Genomic DNA, 17,167 nt, shown 5'->3' on the forward strand with positions numbered 1-17,167 from the left:
GATGACTAGTAATAAGTAATTAGTAATAAGAAAGAGAGGAGGAAACCAACAATCTAAATAATTTGCCATCTCAGAACTAATAAATTTTTGTCTTTTGATAACAGAGTACTCACTTCTCTCCCGAGATAAAAAGTGATACAAAAGACTTTTATTCTTCAAATACAACTCTTTATGACTCCTTTAACATGAAGAATGTTTTGAAATATTCCTCAGTTATTTGGTGAAAGGTAAAGACTATTTTTTTCTGGGCTGGAGAGATAGCACAGCAGGTAGGGTGTTTGCCTTGCGCGCAGCCAACCCGGGTTCGATTCCCAGCATCCCATATGGTCCCTTGAGCAATGCCGGGAGTAAATCCTGAGTGCATGAGCCAGGAGTAACCCCTGTGCATCAATGGGTGTGACCCAAAAAGCAAAAACAAAACCAAAAAAAAAAAAACCAAAACTATTTTTTTCCTCTTTGGGTGAGGATAAGTAAAAGCACTTATTTATTCTACAGATGAACTTAACACTTACCTCTACAAGTTGTGATTTGTCATAATCTTTACGATGGCGATAGATGCACTGACTAAGAAGAGAATATAATCTCTCGAGCTGATCAACTGCCAGATTGTTGCTTTTATCTACCAACAAATCAAGCAATTTCTAAAAAAAATTAGAAGAGTAAAATGGAATGTGATTTTTATTGGTTAAAGTGAAAGTTTTATTCAAATGGCTAGATATCATAAGCTAAGGTGAAACAATCACCTAAATTCAGAAGATTCTAGGAATCTAAGACCATTCTCATCCGCCTAGACCCCTCAAATCATAGATGACTTTTAACTAGATACCCTAAAGCATTTATATTCCTATATTCAGGGGTGAGGAGATAGCTCGGGAAGCCTGGTTCAATCCCTGGCACCAACAACATGGTCCCTAAAGCAATGCAGGTGGCAACCTCCCAGCACCAAGTCCAGTGGCCAGGGCACTGCCAGGTCACAAAAGAAATAAATACGTAGCACAGTCAAATCTCCTTCAAAGATGACTTTACAGTGGAAACAGGGCCAGAGAGATAGTAGAGGAGGCAAAGCACTGGCTGTGGGAGCAGCGTGCCTGGTTCAAATCCCTGACACCACATGCGGTCTCCTGAGTCCTGCCAGGGCTTCCCCCCGCCCCTCCCATACCAAAAATGACTTAAGAGAGTAGAATGCTTTTAAATTTTTTTAAAAGTGCAAACAGATTATTAACTTACCTTCAACCTCTCATGATCAACTATAAGAGGTGGTACCGGCTCCGATGGTTCTTCTGGAACCAGTTCCAGGCTGGTTGGTTTTGCCTGATCTAAAATTAATTTACGGTATTTCTTTACTTTCAAAGCACCTACAATTGAGAGAAAAAGGTGAAAAAATAAAAAGGAAAAAAATCAGGTTTAAATGTCTGTGAATTCCTTTATCTACCACAAATCCAGTTTTGGAATAAAGGCGTATTAAATGATACAAAATTTTTTGCTGGTTAATATTAAGTAACAAATTAACATTTCCCACCACCCAAGCAACCCATATTAGAGAGAAATAACCACAGCCTATGAAACCTAAGTGATATAAGACCATGTAATAAGACATATCCATAAAAAAAAAAATACATAAAATCAACTTTAACCTCCAAACAACTAACTTCCAAACAGTTTTTACTTTCTTGATAAACTTGCCATAATTTTAAAATTCAGAGTTTTCATGAACTGGACACAGGGAAACAACCTAGAAAGGCATGTACAAATGCAAAATGAGGCAAACCTGTTTTACATATTTGTCTCTCAATAGGAAAACATTTGCTCAACACACCTGAAATTTGTCTTCATCATATATACCTGCTATCCTATTTCAAAAAAACCTTGGTCAAAACATCTATTTTTTTTTCATGGAAGGGTCACACCAGTGGTGTTAGGAGAAAGGGGGGCCGTCAAGGGTGATCCTATCTGGTGGTGAAGAACGGACATTTCAGTGCTGGGGTTCACCAGGTTTGAATTTTCAATACTTGGGGACTCCGATGTCTAACCCCTAAGGGAGATGCAATGCATTCTGTGTTCAAGGCCTTACACAAAAGACACATGCAGGACCACTTCAGCTTTCTATATCGCCTGGTTATGCCATTTCCCCCCTGCAAAGTATCTCCCAAGGGTGGGGAAACAGTGCACGCCCAGCCCAGGGTAAGCCCTGGCCCCACAGAGCTTGCAGAGTTGTGGAGGCCCCAAGTGCAGCGCTCTCTCTTCGCTCTCTCTTCGGGTCCCCACCGAACTGTCTGCCGGCCAAGAATCACTGGGAGTGCCCCTTAGGTCACTGAGCACCACTTGGGAGGCCCTCTCAAAAGTTACAGACCAATTAAAACTGTGATAGGATTACTGTTGCTCTTATCTCCGTGTAAGACAGTATAATCTAATTACTTTCCACCCAACATCTTGCTGAAACCAGTCTTGCAGAAATTTTGAGGTGACTGGACATTTTCAAATGCTGTGATAGCACAGGAGTTTGAGTAGAGGGATAGAGCATGATAAGTAGGGAATGCTTTGCTTTTGCTTGTTTGGGGCCATCTCCAGGGGTGCTCAGGGGCTATTCCCAGCTCAGTACTTGGGGGTCACTCTAGCACACAGTCACGATCACACTGGCCATTGAATCCAGGCCTCCTTACATACGAGGCATGCACTCCAGCCCACTGGCTACCTCTCGATCCACTAAGTAGGAGAATTCCAAGAGCAGGTTGAGCAGGAAAGAACATAGAGACAAGGAGCCAAAGTGATAGTGCAGCGGGTAAGGCACTTGCCTTGCACATGGCAAACTTGGGTTCAATCCCCGGCATCCCATATGGTGTTCCGGAGTGCAGAGCCAGGAGTAACCCCTGAGCATCTCTGGGTGTGGCCCCGAAACAGGCCCCCTCCCACCTCCCCCCCTCTTGCCCCCACCTCCTCCGCCAAGAGACAAAAACAAAAACACACAAAGGAACACAAAGACAAACTTGGACTGCTTCAGACTTCATACAAGGCCTGAATCTTGCCACAGACACTAGGGAGAACATTCTTCCTCCCTTTTATTAGTCCTCATATTTACATTGTTTTTAATTCTTCCTTCTCATCAATGTGCAATATACACACAATAGTGAAAGAGCCAAAAACAAGAGCCAAAAAACCACAATATATTAAGAGAAATTTTCCTTTAAAGTTCAATTAATATATATCAGGCATGCATTAAGCCATAATTATCCGTATTTCTACACCTGTACTCGAAGTATCTAGAGGCTTGAAAATTGTGGATTAGGAAGCCCTTCACACTGGGTAACATATCCCTGACAGTTATAAGAAAGCTACAGGTAAAGCTCTAATAGAACAATTACCTTTAAAGCTTACCAATTGAGTGCAATATTGATTTGAACCTTTTTTACAAGCTTCACAGTAAAGTAGTATTAAGGACACTGCCAGCAACATTCTGCCTCCGAACACAGATCCTGCCTTTTTCCACCAATCGATTATCCCATTCATTACATAACTTTAGTTTTAACACGTTTTAAAGTTTTGTCTAAATGACAGTCTAAAACAAATACTGCTCTATTAGCAAAAATGCTGTTATATTATTTGTATAGTATTTATAGTATATAAGTATACTATAATTTATAGTATTTGTCACTGTCACTGTCATCCCATTGCTCATCGATTTGCTCGAGTGGGCACTAGTAAGGCCTCTATTGTGAGACTTGCTGTTAGTTTTTGGCATATCAAATATAGCAGGGTAGCTTGCCAGGCTCTGCCATGCGGGCGGGATACTCTCGGTAGCTTGTCGGGCTCTCTAAGAGAGACGGAGGAATCAACCCGGGTTGGCCACATGCAAGGCAAATGCCCTACCCGCTGTGTTTATAGCGCTCCAGCCTAGCCCCACCCCCCCAAAAAAAAACCAAATTAAAAAAAAAAAAAAACCTTCCAGCCCCCTGAATAACTTTCTACTTCCTAATTCTGCTAGAGGGCAGCAAAAACCAGTTCCCTTACAGCCAATTCCCAAGTTAAAACTATATATTCCAAACAATTTAGAGAGCAAGATCAACTTCAAGAGAGTCAAGTGTAAAAAGTATAATAGGAATTGTATTTAGACAGAAAATGTATGTTGAACAAAAAAATCTCAAATTCACCCTTAGCTCATTATAACTAAAGAAAGATAAATGAAATGGGTTAGAGACCTCCAGGTTCCTCTCAGGACTTCAGGAAAGAATCACGCAGCCATTGTCGGGAGCTGGCAGAGTGCTTGAACTCCAAAAATAAGGTAAAGCTACACGGGGGTCAGCTGCTTCTCCTACCTTGGGCCACACACAGAGAGCAGTGCAGAGGCTCTCCTTCTGCCTACCACCCCTTGTAGGGGGAAAAGCAAATTCAGTGCCCCTACAGAACTCTACCATTTTTAAGCAAATACACAGAAAGTGTCCCCCAACTGCACCTGAGACTAACTGTCCCTTGGATCTTTTCAGCACCCTGCCAGGAAGCAGCACAACCCACTTTTTGAAACACTGCACTAGAACCTCAGTCTAAACATTCCGGGGCTGGAGCGATAGCACAGCGGGTAGGTATTTATTTGCCTTGCATGCAGCCGACCCGGGTTCAATTCCCAGCATCCCATATGATCCCCCGAGCACCGCCAGGAGTAATTCCCGAATGCAGAGCCAGGAGTAACCTCTGTGCATTACCTCCCCAAAACAAAACACCATTCCTCAGATTTAATTAACAGGAGTGAATATAGCTTAGAGCATGCCAGATTCCAAACTATATGTGCACAATACATAAACATGACTTATTTAATCCTTTCCTGGACACCATTGTGAAGTTTAGTTTAGAAGATACCATATTCTCTGACACTCCAACCACATCTCAGTAATCAGTTAGAATTTCACTTTATGAGTTTTTGTTGTTGTTGTTGTTGTTCGCAAGGGGCGGGGGACGGGAGAAGAGTCGGGGGAAGTTATGCCACACCTAGCTATCCTCAGCGTTTATTCCAAGCTTGGTACTGGGTCCTTAGGGATGACTCACTGAGGTGCTCAGGGGACCATATGGGTGGTTTGGGGGCCAGGGGAGGGGGCAGTTGAACAGGGATTTGAACCATCTTGAACCAATTGAACCATCTTAACTCTTGTGGATTTACTCAATTTTTAGTCATACACTTTTTAATTAGGACAGAAATGATAAATCAGCCAGATGCAGAAGAGCAAGCAGTTAAGAAAGCAACATATGGGAGTGGAGTTATAGCACAGTGGGTAGGGCGTTTGCCTTGCATGCGGCCGACCCAGGTTCAATTTGCAACATCCCATATAGTCCCCCAGAGCACCGTCAGGAGTGATTTCGGAGTGCAGAGCCAGGAGGAACCCTGGAGCATCAACAGGTGTGATCCAAAAAATTAAGAAAGTGAAAGAGAGAAAGAGAGAAAGAAAGAGAGAGAGAAAGAAAGAAAGAAAGAAAGAAAGAAAGAAAGAAAGAAAGAAAGAAAGAAAGAAAGAAAGAAAGAAAGAAAGAAAGAAAGAAAGAGAAAGAGAGAGAGAGAGGGAGGGAGGGAGGGAGGGAGGGAGGGAAGGAAGGAAGGAAGGAAGGAAGGAAGGAAGGAAGGAAGGAAGGAAGGAAGGAAGGAAGGAAGGAAGGATGGATGGATATTCTGTATGTGGTATATAGCATAACTGGATGAGGGAGTGCAATGGCTTAAAGGGGAGAATGCCAAGATCACCCTTGACCTGAGAGTACAGGAAGGAGAAAGAAAGAAATCAAGGGGGAGATGAGACAGATGGGAAGCAACTGGGTGAGGGGGTGGGGCGGGAGGATGGGCAGGGGCCAAGGGGACTTGAGTACATTGGTGGTGAAGGGAGTGGTATAGTCAAATATCCGAACCACAGAATCAACAGGACTGAAATCATGAGACCCAAACTTTAACAACCAAACTTCTAAAGGTGCCTGTCAAGGCCAGAGCAGACAGGGCACCAGTCTTGCATACGGTCATCTCCAGCACCCCATGGTCCCCTCATCACCAGGACTGACCCTTGAGTGCAGAGCCAGGAGTAAGTCCCGAGCACTGCTAGGTGTAGCCCAAAACCAAACCAAAGAAGCAAATGAAAAGGTGCCTGTTGAGAAGCATTCTAGGGGGTGAGGAGGGTGCGGGGAGAGAACCTGGGGTCACTGGTGGAGTGGGTGGTGGTGGGACGGGTGCTGGAATACTACATGTCCAAGACTCAACTACGAATAACATTGTAATTCATGGTGCTCTAATAAAATTAAATTTAAAAAAACTTTTAAAAGAAAGCAACATAATGTGGACCATAAACTCTTTGAAACACATCAAAAAGTGTGTATGTGTGATTTTTTTTTCTAGGGAAAAGGATAAAACCTCAAGCAGATTCTCAAATATAGTAATTGTATTATATTAACAACTGCTGCTACTGAGGACTGCCCAAATAATATAAATAATGAGTTCTGGAATTTAAGCCATCTAATTAAAAAAATATTATTCGCTCTACCTTCTCTATCCAGTTCTGTATCTTTAACCTCCACTTCAGCGCCAGAGTCTAACTTCTCATTATTGCTACATTCCAGTGCTTCCGGTTTCTCAGCATCGTCTCCATGATTTTCACTTGAAGTCTCTGGTTTTTCTTTACACTGATCCTCTGCAAGATTCTTTTGTTCAGAACTGCATTGTTCTCCACTACCACAGAAAGAAACTGCTTCAGCTTTTCCATTCTGACACTCCAGGACTGGTATTCCTTCAAAACTGTCGGTGGAGGCCTCACCATTTAGACAGCTTCCTTTCAGGAAAGGCTCTTTTCTAGATGTCTGTTCTGGATTTAGAGAACTGCTGCTGTTGATGAGAAGAGACTCATTGGAACTTTCCTCTTCAGTAGATGCAAAGTTCTCTTTTGTGCCAGAACCATTATTGAGTCTCTGTCCCTGGTCCATGTCCATGATGTCACAGGATGATTCATCATTAGTCATAGAAAAGTCTCCAGTCTCTTCTCCATTTTCTTCATGGCAGTCAGTGCTTACCTCAAATTCTCCATTTTCGAGCAATTTTCTGTCTTCTGTATGATTCTCATAGTCTGCAAATTTGGTGTCCTCTTCATCTTTTTTTAAATTATTGACTTTCCTTTTCTTAATAATTCCTTTACCCCACTGTGACCGCCGCCTTGATTTTCTTCGAACTCGAACTGTTTTACAAGGAAGGAAAAAAACATATGTACAATCTGGAGGGCAAAAATTGTTTTACATATATGACACAAAAAGTGAACCCACATTGGTTTAACACACAAGCAAAAACTACTTCACTCTTAACATCCATGAAAATTCTCAGTCTTCAAAAAGAATGAATATGAAGCTAGGGATGAACTCTGAGGAACACGTTTTTTAAATTTTCTGTATGAGTTTGCTTGGCACTGATTTTTTTCTCTGTTACCCTAAATTTTACTTTACAGCTCTTCCTAGTTCCTAATATCCAGGAAAAAGGATATAATATAAACATTAAGGAATAATCACAGTGCAGCCTGCCTAGGTTTAGGATCACAGCCCTGAATTTCCACCAGGAAGACAGAGTGGTCTTTGTGATCACTCCAAAACTGTTAAACATGAGAAAATAAAGATATAATCTGGTGTAGCAAAATACGATGGTTACCTATAACTCCACAAAAAAATCTCCAATGCCTCTCCTTCCAGAAGAAATAACACATATAAGTAGAATCATGAATGAAACCCAAAGAAATTTACATAGGAAACTGGGTTGGCCACCGTTTGCCTCCTGTATCACAGTAAGTTCACCTACCAGGGCCAATTGTTTGTGGTTACTGTTTGTAAATAGGAAAAATAAGCCCTCTGCTATGAATGTAGCAACAACAATATTAAGAAACCAGTGAAAACATATACTTGGCCAACTATACCAAAAGAGAGACCTACAAAACTAGTAGGGATGAAACTCTGACATGCTGAAAACTTTAAGGAGCTTTATATAGAGATAGTTGGTACTTTCAGGGAATGAAAGAACCAGTGATTTTTAATTTTCCATATATGTACCTGAATCAGGGGAGTTGGTTATGCAAGTATATACCCCACGGTCTTACAACAAAGAAAAAAAGTTAACTTTAAGGGTCAGATAGATAGTACTGGGTTAAGGTGCTTGCCTTCCATGTGGCAGGCCCTGGTTCATATCCTAGACACAACATATGGTCCCCTGAGCACTGCCAGGCATAGTCTCCTGGGTGATGCTCAAAAAACAAAGAAGTTAACTTCTATTTTACAATTCTGTGCATGTGCATAATAAAATTTAAATACAAACATAATCTACCTTTGATCACCTCTGACCAGATCAATTGAACTACTAGACAGATCACCTTTGGTGTCTAATTCCAAATTGCAAATATTTCATTTGTTAAAAGCAGATTAAAGATAACTCTTTTTTTTCCCCCCTGGGCCAGAGACACAATATGGGGCCTAAGGCACTAAGCCAACCCCCATTTGATACCCGGCACCACATACAGTCCCCTGAGCAGCACCAGAAGTGATTCCTAGGACAGAACAAGGAGTAAGCCCTGAGCACCACTGGATGTGGCATTCCCCACCAGTGCAAAGGGGGGAAAGAACAGTGTACACAGGAGTGAGTACAGGGGAATGAAGAGGTAGGCTAGAAATAACATAAGAACATTGTCGAAGGGTCTTGGATACTTTTGTGATGGCAAGAAATGGAAACTATGAGGGCTGGATCGATAGCACAGTGGATAGGGCGTTTGCCTTGCATGGGGCCGACCCGGGTTCAATTCCCAGCATCCCATATGGTCCCCTGAGCACCGCCAAGAGTAATTCCTGAGTGCATGAGCCAGGAGTAACCCCTGTGCACTGCTGGGTATGACCCAAAAAGCCAAAAAAAAAAAAAGAAACTGTACAAAACTATAAACATATATAAAGCAATTATAAAACTTAGTAAACCCATCCAAAAAATGGGAATAAGAGATGACAGAAACTTCCTCAGAGAACACAAACAAGTAATGAGTGAATATATGAAAAAAATACTCTACAACCCTTATCATCAGGGAAATAAAAACAACAACAATGTATCACCTCACACCAGTGAGACTGGCACACAACAAAAAAAACAAAAACAGGGTCTCGAGCGATAGCACAGCGGGTAGGGCATTTGCCTTGCACGTGGCCGACCCCTGTTCGATTCCCAGCACCCCATATGGTCCCCTGAGCACCGCCAGGAGTAATTCCTGAGTGCAGAGCGAGGAGTAACCCCTGTGCATTGCCAGGTGTGACCCAAAAAAAAAAAAAAAGAACAAAAACAACCAGTGGTGTCATGAATGTGGGAGAAAATGAACCTTCATCTACTACTGATGGGAATGTCAACTAATTTAACCTTTTTGGAAAATAATATGGACTCTTCTCTCAACACTAAGAACTGAGCTTCAATATCACCTTGGGCATCTACGCCAAGGACCAAAAATTTTATCCATAAAAGACATCTGTACTCCTATGTTCATTGTAGCACTAGTCACAGAAGTCAAAATCTGGAAATAGCCCAAGTGTCTAAGAACAGATGGCTGGATTAAAAAAAAAAAACTACAATAATACATACACACATATGACTGGATTTAAAAAACTATAATAATACACACACACACACACACACACACACATACACACACACACACACACACACACACACACAGATATCCACAATGGAAAACTATGTAGCTATAAGAAAAGACTACATCATGCAATCAGCCACTAAGTTCCATTCAATGAAACTGGAGGTATTGTGCTAAGTGAAGTCAGCTAGAAAAAGACACAGAATAATCTCTTTATATATGAAATATAAAGAAGTATAGTAAAGGCCAAATGGCCAAACGCAAATGGCCAAACGCAACAGAAACAAGAACTCGTCTACAGAATGGACCTTACCATAGCAGGGATGGGTCATGGGTGGGTGGGCCTGAGACAATGGAGGACGGAGAAAGATACTGTAGGGATGCGGTGTTGAAATGTTACACACACTTAGTACTATTTTGTATACATGAAATCCTATCATTGACAGTATTGTAAAATTGTAAATCATGGTGACTATAAAATATTCTTAAGAGGGCCAGAGAGATAGTGCAGTGCATAGGGCACTGGTCTTGCATGCAACTGACCCACGTTCAATTTCCCTGGCATCCCAGGTGGTCATCCATACCCACCAGTAGTAATTCCTGAGTGCAGAGTCAGGAGGAACCCCTGAGCACCACCGGATGTGACCCCCAAACCAATAAAAAAAAATATATATATATATATGTTAAGAAACAAACATATAATCTAAACTATATTAAAGTAGTTAATTACAAAATATATAATGCTTACTATTTTCATCTACAGTCAAGTATAAAGACACCAAGATATTCACAGGAAGTGGAAAATTTGTGTTATAAATGTTACTCTTATTATCTAAGAATAAACCTACTAAAGTTTTCTGAAATAAGTTCTAAAACCCAAGTCTCATGATTCAAAATATATTTTGCCCTCACAACTGTAATATTATTAGAATCCTCTCTCTATTCTCCCTCCCCACTACTTATTTTTACTTCTACAATTTTACAGTTGCAGAGTACTTGGAGAAGAAATCTTCTTATTTATTATAAAAGCTGATACACATGCAGGGAGACCCTGGGCCAACGGTGGCGGGAAAGGGACACTGAAGGAGGGAATGGTACTGGGAAGGTTTATGCGGGAAACCCTCATTAACGCTATAAACCAGGGTGCCTAAAATTAAAAACTCTTTAAAATGCTGGTAGACATGCTGAAGTAATGGGCTAATAACCACTATTAGCCATATGAAAACCAAATACAGTTCACATTACAATGGAAAGGAAAATACTCAGCTTGCTCTTCCTCTACAAAGAAAAGCAGTTATAAGTTTTTACTGCCTGACAAGTCACTTCCGACATTGTGAGTACACTTAGATTCCAACAGTGTAACCACGGCACAAAAAAACAGGCTTTTCTTTCCCCACAGTCAAGGAACACTGGGACATGATGAGGCTCAATTACTTGACATGTAATACCCTAAGCAAAGATTAGGAACATAACAAAGCAATTCTACTTCGAATAGTTTCATGCTGGCTAAAAACAAGCTAAGGTATCCTTATGTGGAGAGAGGTAAAATTAGAGGTAGCCCTCCCCTCCTATGTAATTATTTCTAATGCTATTTATTTCTATAAAAAATGGCTAATTATTTCTAATGAATTTTAGTAAAACAAGATAATATACATAAGCTTGTAAGAACAAAATTTTTGCCATATCTGTATCTCCAAGCAACTGGAATGTGATAGGGATATATATTTATAAAACTAGCACTGTAGCACTGTCGTCCAGTTGTTCACCGATTTGCTCAAGCGGGCACCGGTAACATCTCCATTGTGAGACTTGTTACCATTTTTGGCATGCCAAATTCACCACAGGTAGCTTGCCAGGCTCCGCCGTGCGGGCAGAGTACTCCCGGTAGCTTGCCGGGCCCTCCGAGAGGGACGGAGGAATCAAATCCAGGTCGGCCACGTGCAAGGCAAACGCCCTACCCACTGTGCTATAGCTCCAGTCCTTATTTAATATATATTCTTTTATACTGAGATACTTTAGGTGAAAAGCATGCTTAGGTACACAACCTATTTAGAGTCAATTTTTTTTCTTTTGGCTTTTTGGGTCATACCTGGTGATGTTCAGGGGTTACTCCTGGTTCTGCACTCAGGAATTACTCCTGGCATTGCTTTCGGGTGACCATATAAGATGCTGGGTTAGCCGTGTGCAAGGCAAACGTCCTCCCTACTCTACTATCACTCCAGCCCCTACAGTCAATTTTTAAAGCAATTCGTCATTTGCTTCCTTTGGAAACTAAGCCATTAGGGAAGTATCTCTCCCTCTGAGATATTCAGATGCAAGATTTAAGTAAATTAATGCAAAATGGACAAATATAATTAGCTAGCTACATGTGTCACCTACTGGCAAAGGACAACAAAACTCCTACTTAGAAATAATAATAAACATTTAGGGTCAGGAGCTAGTAGAGCAGTTAGACACACGATCAGTGTGTGCCCAGTCCTGATTCTATTTCTGGCACCACATGGTTCCCCTAGCATTGCTGGGTACAGCCCTGGTGTCTCTCAGCGTCACTGGGGTAGTGTGGGTATTTCCTGCACCACAGGGCTTGAGCAGAATCACATCCTCAGGCTACTGCACTGAACCATAGTCTGCTTGGCTAAAACCCTCTGGTGGACCTTTAAATGAAACAAAAAAAAAATTCATTTAAAGGAACTCAAAATACTTAAAGTCAATATTCAATGTATTTTAGTTCATAAATATTTGGATCAGGTGTAGGAATAAGAAGGATATTCTTATTATCAAGGTTTAAAATAGAGGCTATGTTACATATCTGGGTCACAATCTGAGTTTTACAAAAGTAGGTCAAATACCTTACCTTTGATGTACTTTGTGAAATTAAATGCACCACTAAATGCTTCAGAAACTTTTTGTTGTTGTTGTTTTTGTTTTGGGACTACCCCAGCAGTGCTCAGGATGTATTCCCGGCTCTGCACTCAGGAATCACTCCTGGCAGGTTCTGGGAAACTTATGGGATTCCAGGGATTGAACCTAGGTTGGCCATGTGCAAGGCTAGTGCTCTACTTGCTATATCACTGCTGCAGCCCCAAATGCTTAAAGTTTTTAATATATACTACTTATCAGAAAGAGAACAAGCTAAAAAAAATATGAGTATGCTGTATTCATTCCAACTCAATGCCAGTTAAATTAAAAACATGTTCTTGCCAATTTTACTGACAGCTGGTGCATTCTCATCACCTTTATGCCAGAACACCATATGTGTACCAAAGATGGTTACCATCAGTGAAACATAAGGACTATATGATTATATATATATATATATATATATATATATATGTATGTGTATGTGTATGTGTATTAAAGAAACTCTAATGAGAAAGGGCCCTGGTATAGCTAAGTGGCAGAATACCTGCCTTGTAGGTATGAGGCCACATATTCAGTCTTGGCACCATCCCACATTGCCCAAGTTGATCCTGACAGAACTGCCACCTGGGACGCCTGATGCCACAACAAAGTGGTGATCTCCAGTCCCACAACCCAGGGTGAGTATAGCAACCAAGTGTGTGCTCCCTGGGGAGTACTTTGGCTAAGGAAGGCAAGCACCACAACCAACTTACCAAAAAACACAACAGTGAGAAGGGGAAAATGAATTTTAAACATATATAAGAAGAAAAAAACACAACATTTAATCTCTCTTTATAAATAACACCTCAAATAAAAGTATATAAAGGCTGTGCATATTTTTCAAACCGAATACGAAGTACTCTGGGGAGGGGGTGGGAATCAACTTCCTTCTGTCAAATCAGCTACACTCCTAAACTTCCATCCCTATCATCAATAGAACACCCTGGGCCAGAGAGAGGTCAATTGGCTGAGTGCAGGCTCTGCACGGAGGAGACCCAGGTTTAATCACCAGCACTGCACGGTCCACAGAGCTCAGAGGGACCCCCGAGCACAGCCCTGCTTGGCTGTGGCCCCCCAACAAAACAGAGAACAACCTGTAATAGCCCACAGTAAGGAAGTAGGGTCAGAGGTATAAACAAACGAGTAGAAAGTCTACTGGCTTCAGACCTCAATCCAAAAACCAAGGTTTAAATCTGAAAATGTTCAATTCCAGTTAACTTACAACAGCAAGTACCGTATGGGGATAGAAAGGAACAAGTAATAAAGAAATACATTTCTGATTCAGCATCTTACTCCACAAGCTTTTTGCTTCTGAAAAGACAGATGAGAAGAGCTGGGTGAAAACAGCCATATTCTGGTTTATGTACCCAACTCACAACAAACCTGCAGCTGTCGCCACGCTTGCTAACATGATCTCAGATACTCACATGCACATTTATTTGCAGAATTGTGCCAGGCATCCATTGGATTTCTTTGTTTGTGCCGAAATGCCTCTTCAACTCTAGTTTCTGTCTTTCGAGCTCCAGTCCCGTGAGGATTTATTTGTTCTGCTGTCACTGATAAGCCTGCAAGCAGAAGATAAGCAATACTTATTTAAATATTTCCAGCTCCATAAACAAGGTTAAAAAAGAAATGTCTAAAATCCAGAACTGAAATTTAAAGTCATTAATTATACCTGGACAATCTGTAATTTAGATGAAAATAGTATCTTTTGTTTTAAGATGGGAAAGAAACTAGACCAAAAATCATAAAAATAAGAGTCAGTAGGCCAAGCTTATTAACTTAATTCCCAAGGGAGACCTGTTTACTCACTGAATTTGCAAAAGGACACATTTCACATTTTTATGACTGTGAGATAGTAAGATTATGCCCTGTCTAAAATTCATGATTTCTGTCAGCCTAAAAATGTATATACATGTTTTCTGGGCTATTTTGTCCATTCACGTGAACAGTTTCCATCTGTCTCCATCAGTCTGTCTCCCTGCAGTTCGTTTTCCTGCATGGATCTTTATGAGTAACCATTTCATATCAATTTTCAGCACTAGCTTGCTTTCTTCTATGTGGCCCGTAAGAGTTGATTTTTCTCAGTTGTGGCTAGAATTCCTTTCCATCCTACTCCAATTCACACTTCTACTACAGAAAAATTATTCATGCCATATGCTTAAACTACAATGATTAATTCCCAAACTTGTATCTTTAGTCTAAACCTCTCTTAAGCTTCTGACCCAAATATCCAATTACCTAGTATATTTGATATTGGTATCTGAATATCCTAAAGATAGTTCAAATAAACTTTATTGATTTATCTTTCCCAGAAAAAAAAAAAAACTCTGCTAGACCTTATATATTCCCACCTGTCAGTGGCATAACATCTAAGTCATTAAACTAATTACATGGTAACTAATTTTGACTCTTTCAATCTCTTTACAATGTCTTCTACCTCTACAGATTTCATATTATCTTCATCCCCACTTCACAAATTAAACTCTCAATCACTCCAAGTGCTCCACCTCCCAACAACTTCACTAGATACAATTTACAGATCATAAAACCACTCACTGTAAACAAACCAGTGACTGGGGGTGGGGGAGGGGTGATGGCACACCAGGCAGTGCTCAGGTGACCACACAATACTGGGAACTGAACTGGGTTGGCCACATGCAAGGCAAGTACCTTAACTCCTGCATTATCTTTCTGGATCTCCAATGGCTTTTTAATAAATTTAGAGCTATTTAACTACAATTTAAAAATAACTGAGAATGGCCAAAAGGCACATGAAAAAATGCTCTTCATCACTAATCATAATAGAGATGCAAATCAAAACAAGGAGGGGGGAGAGAGATGGAAAGAGGGAGAAAGGGAAAGAGGGACAGAGGGACACAGAGAGCATGCCTGTCATAAAGATAGGCTTGGAGTGGGGCGTGATGAAATTGGGTGTCCCCAATTTCCAGTGCTGGGAAATGTACACTGGTGGAGGGATGGGTGTTGGAACACTGCATGACTGAAACCTAATCATGAACAGCTTTATAGGAATCTATCTCACAGTAATTCAATACAAAATTAAAAACAAACAAAACTGTCCCCAGGAAACACTGTTTTCTCCACAGACTTGCCTTTGTGAGCATACCACATATCCCATGGAATCAAACATGATTAATTGTGATTGGCTCCTTTTAACTTGACATAATGTTTCTAAAATTCTTGCATCTTGTACCAGGTACCACAACTTTATTCCTTATTATAATTGAGTGGGCTGCCATTGTAAGGTTATATCCTGCTTATTTTCCAATTCACCAATTTAGAGTATTTGGGTTGTCTCCAGTTTTTTTAGCTCTTGTGAGTAATACTGATAGGAACATTCATGTACAAGTCATCATATAGGCATATATTTTCACTTCTCTTGGTCACATTCTTAGGAGCAGAATCACTGGGTCAGATGGTATGTTATATTTGTGAAAACTGTCAAACTGTTTTTCCAAGTTTGGTTCCAAAAGCTTTTTAACTCTCTCATCTTCCTACCCTGCCACATTGAGACCTTACGTTTCCTGCTGCCAGAGCAATATGACAAACTCATCTCGTTTAAAATCATTCAATGATTCCTACTGGGAATGGTTTTCAAATCTTAGGATTTATTAAAAAAAAAAAAAGAATTTTAATTAAAATGCAGACTTTCTACCTTACTTTCAGATAAACATTCATTAGGTCTAAGTTTCTGTATATAATGGACACATAAAATGTAAAATAATATCAAGTTCAAGCTCCTTAGACAGGACTGCATCCGAGGCACATGACATACCCTTACAAGAAAATTAAAAGGGGAGTAGGGGTGTGGAGTAAATAGCACAATGGTTAGGGCACACACTCAACATGTGTATGACCTGGATTTGCTACCTGGCACCACCTCGGTGCCTGAGAATCTGTGGGTGTGATCCCGGAGGCCACCAGCCCTGCCAGAGTTGCCCGGGTATCCCTTCACACCGCAGAGCCTGAGCAGCATGGCATTCTCAAGCCCTTGCACTGCACTGCCAGCCCAGGTAGCAGAGAATCACTGAGGGGGTTCCCAAGTCTCCTGATCCACCCGTTACAGGCACCCTCCTCAACACCCTCCACCAGAAAGAGGGGGGAAAAAAGTGCTGGGAGGCGGGGCAGAGCAATGGTACAACAGGTAGAGCGCTTGCCTTGCATACAGCAGACTCGGGTTTGATCCCGCACATTCCATATGGCCCCAAACCTGCCAGGAGTGATCCCTGAGTGCAGAGCCAGGAGGAAAACCTGAGCACCACCACATGTGGCCCCCAAACAAAAATCAAAGGGCTTCAGAATGTCAGCCTCCTGGAACTAGCTCACCTCCTGAGTCCTATTTTTCCACAATTCTGTATACTATTAGCAGTATCAGTTGGCAGTTTTTCTAACACATGATGTTTCTTTCATATCTCTATGTCATTTTGCCTAATATTTGCTTTTATACCTGCTATTATTTTTTTTAGGTGTCTTCCTCCTCTATCACTGCCTCCTTTTCCCTACTAAAGTAAGTTTTCCTATATTCTTTTCCCCCACATTCTGATCAAAATGCTGGGTTCCCTCTCTTTTGTGCTATTAACACGCTTCTATCATGTAAAATCCCATCTACATTCAATTTTATATTTCACTCT

The 17,167-nt window shown here is 41.0% G+C and overlaps 1 protein-coding gene across 3 annotated transcripts in view; it reads right to left on the reverse strand.

Annotated features, from left to right (window-relative positions):
* Positions 1-17,167, reverse strand: part of ATAD2B (ATPase family AAA domain containing 2B) — a 141,911-nt gene that overhangs the window by 5,940 nt on the left and 118,804 nt on the right. For all 3 annotated transcript variants that reach the window (XM_055121610.1, XM_055121609.1, XM_055121611.1), the window contains exons 24-27: positions 13,943-14,080; positions 6,504-7,187; positions 1,228-1,355; positions 513-641 (exon numbers count right to left, since the gene is read on the reverse strand). In XM_055121610.1, the coding sequence (XP_054977585.1) occupies positions 513-641; positions 1,228-1,355; positions 6,504-7,187; positions 13,943-14,080 (1,079 nt within the window). The remainder of the gene's footprint in view (positions 1-512; positions 642-1,227; positions 1,356-6,503; positions 7,188-13,942; positions 14,081-17,167) is intronic.

This window comes from Sorex araneus, chromosome X (assembly GCF_027595985.1).
Source record: "Sorex araneus isolate mSorAra2 chromosome X, mSorAra2.pri, whole genome shotgun sequence".
Classification (NCBI taxonomy): Eukaryota; Metazoa; Chordata; class Mammalia; order Eulipotyphla; family Soricidae; genus Sorex; species Sorex araneus.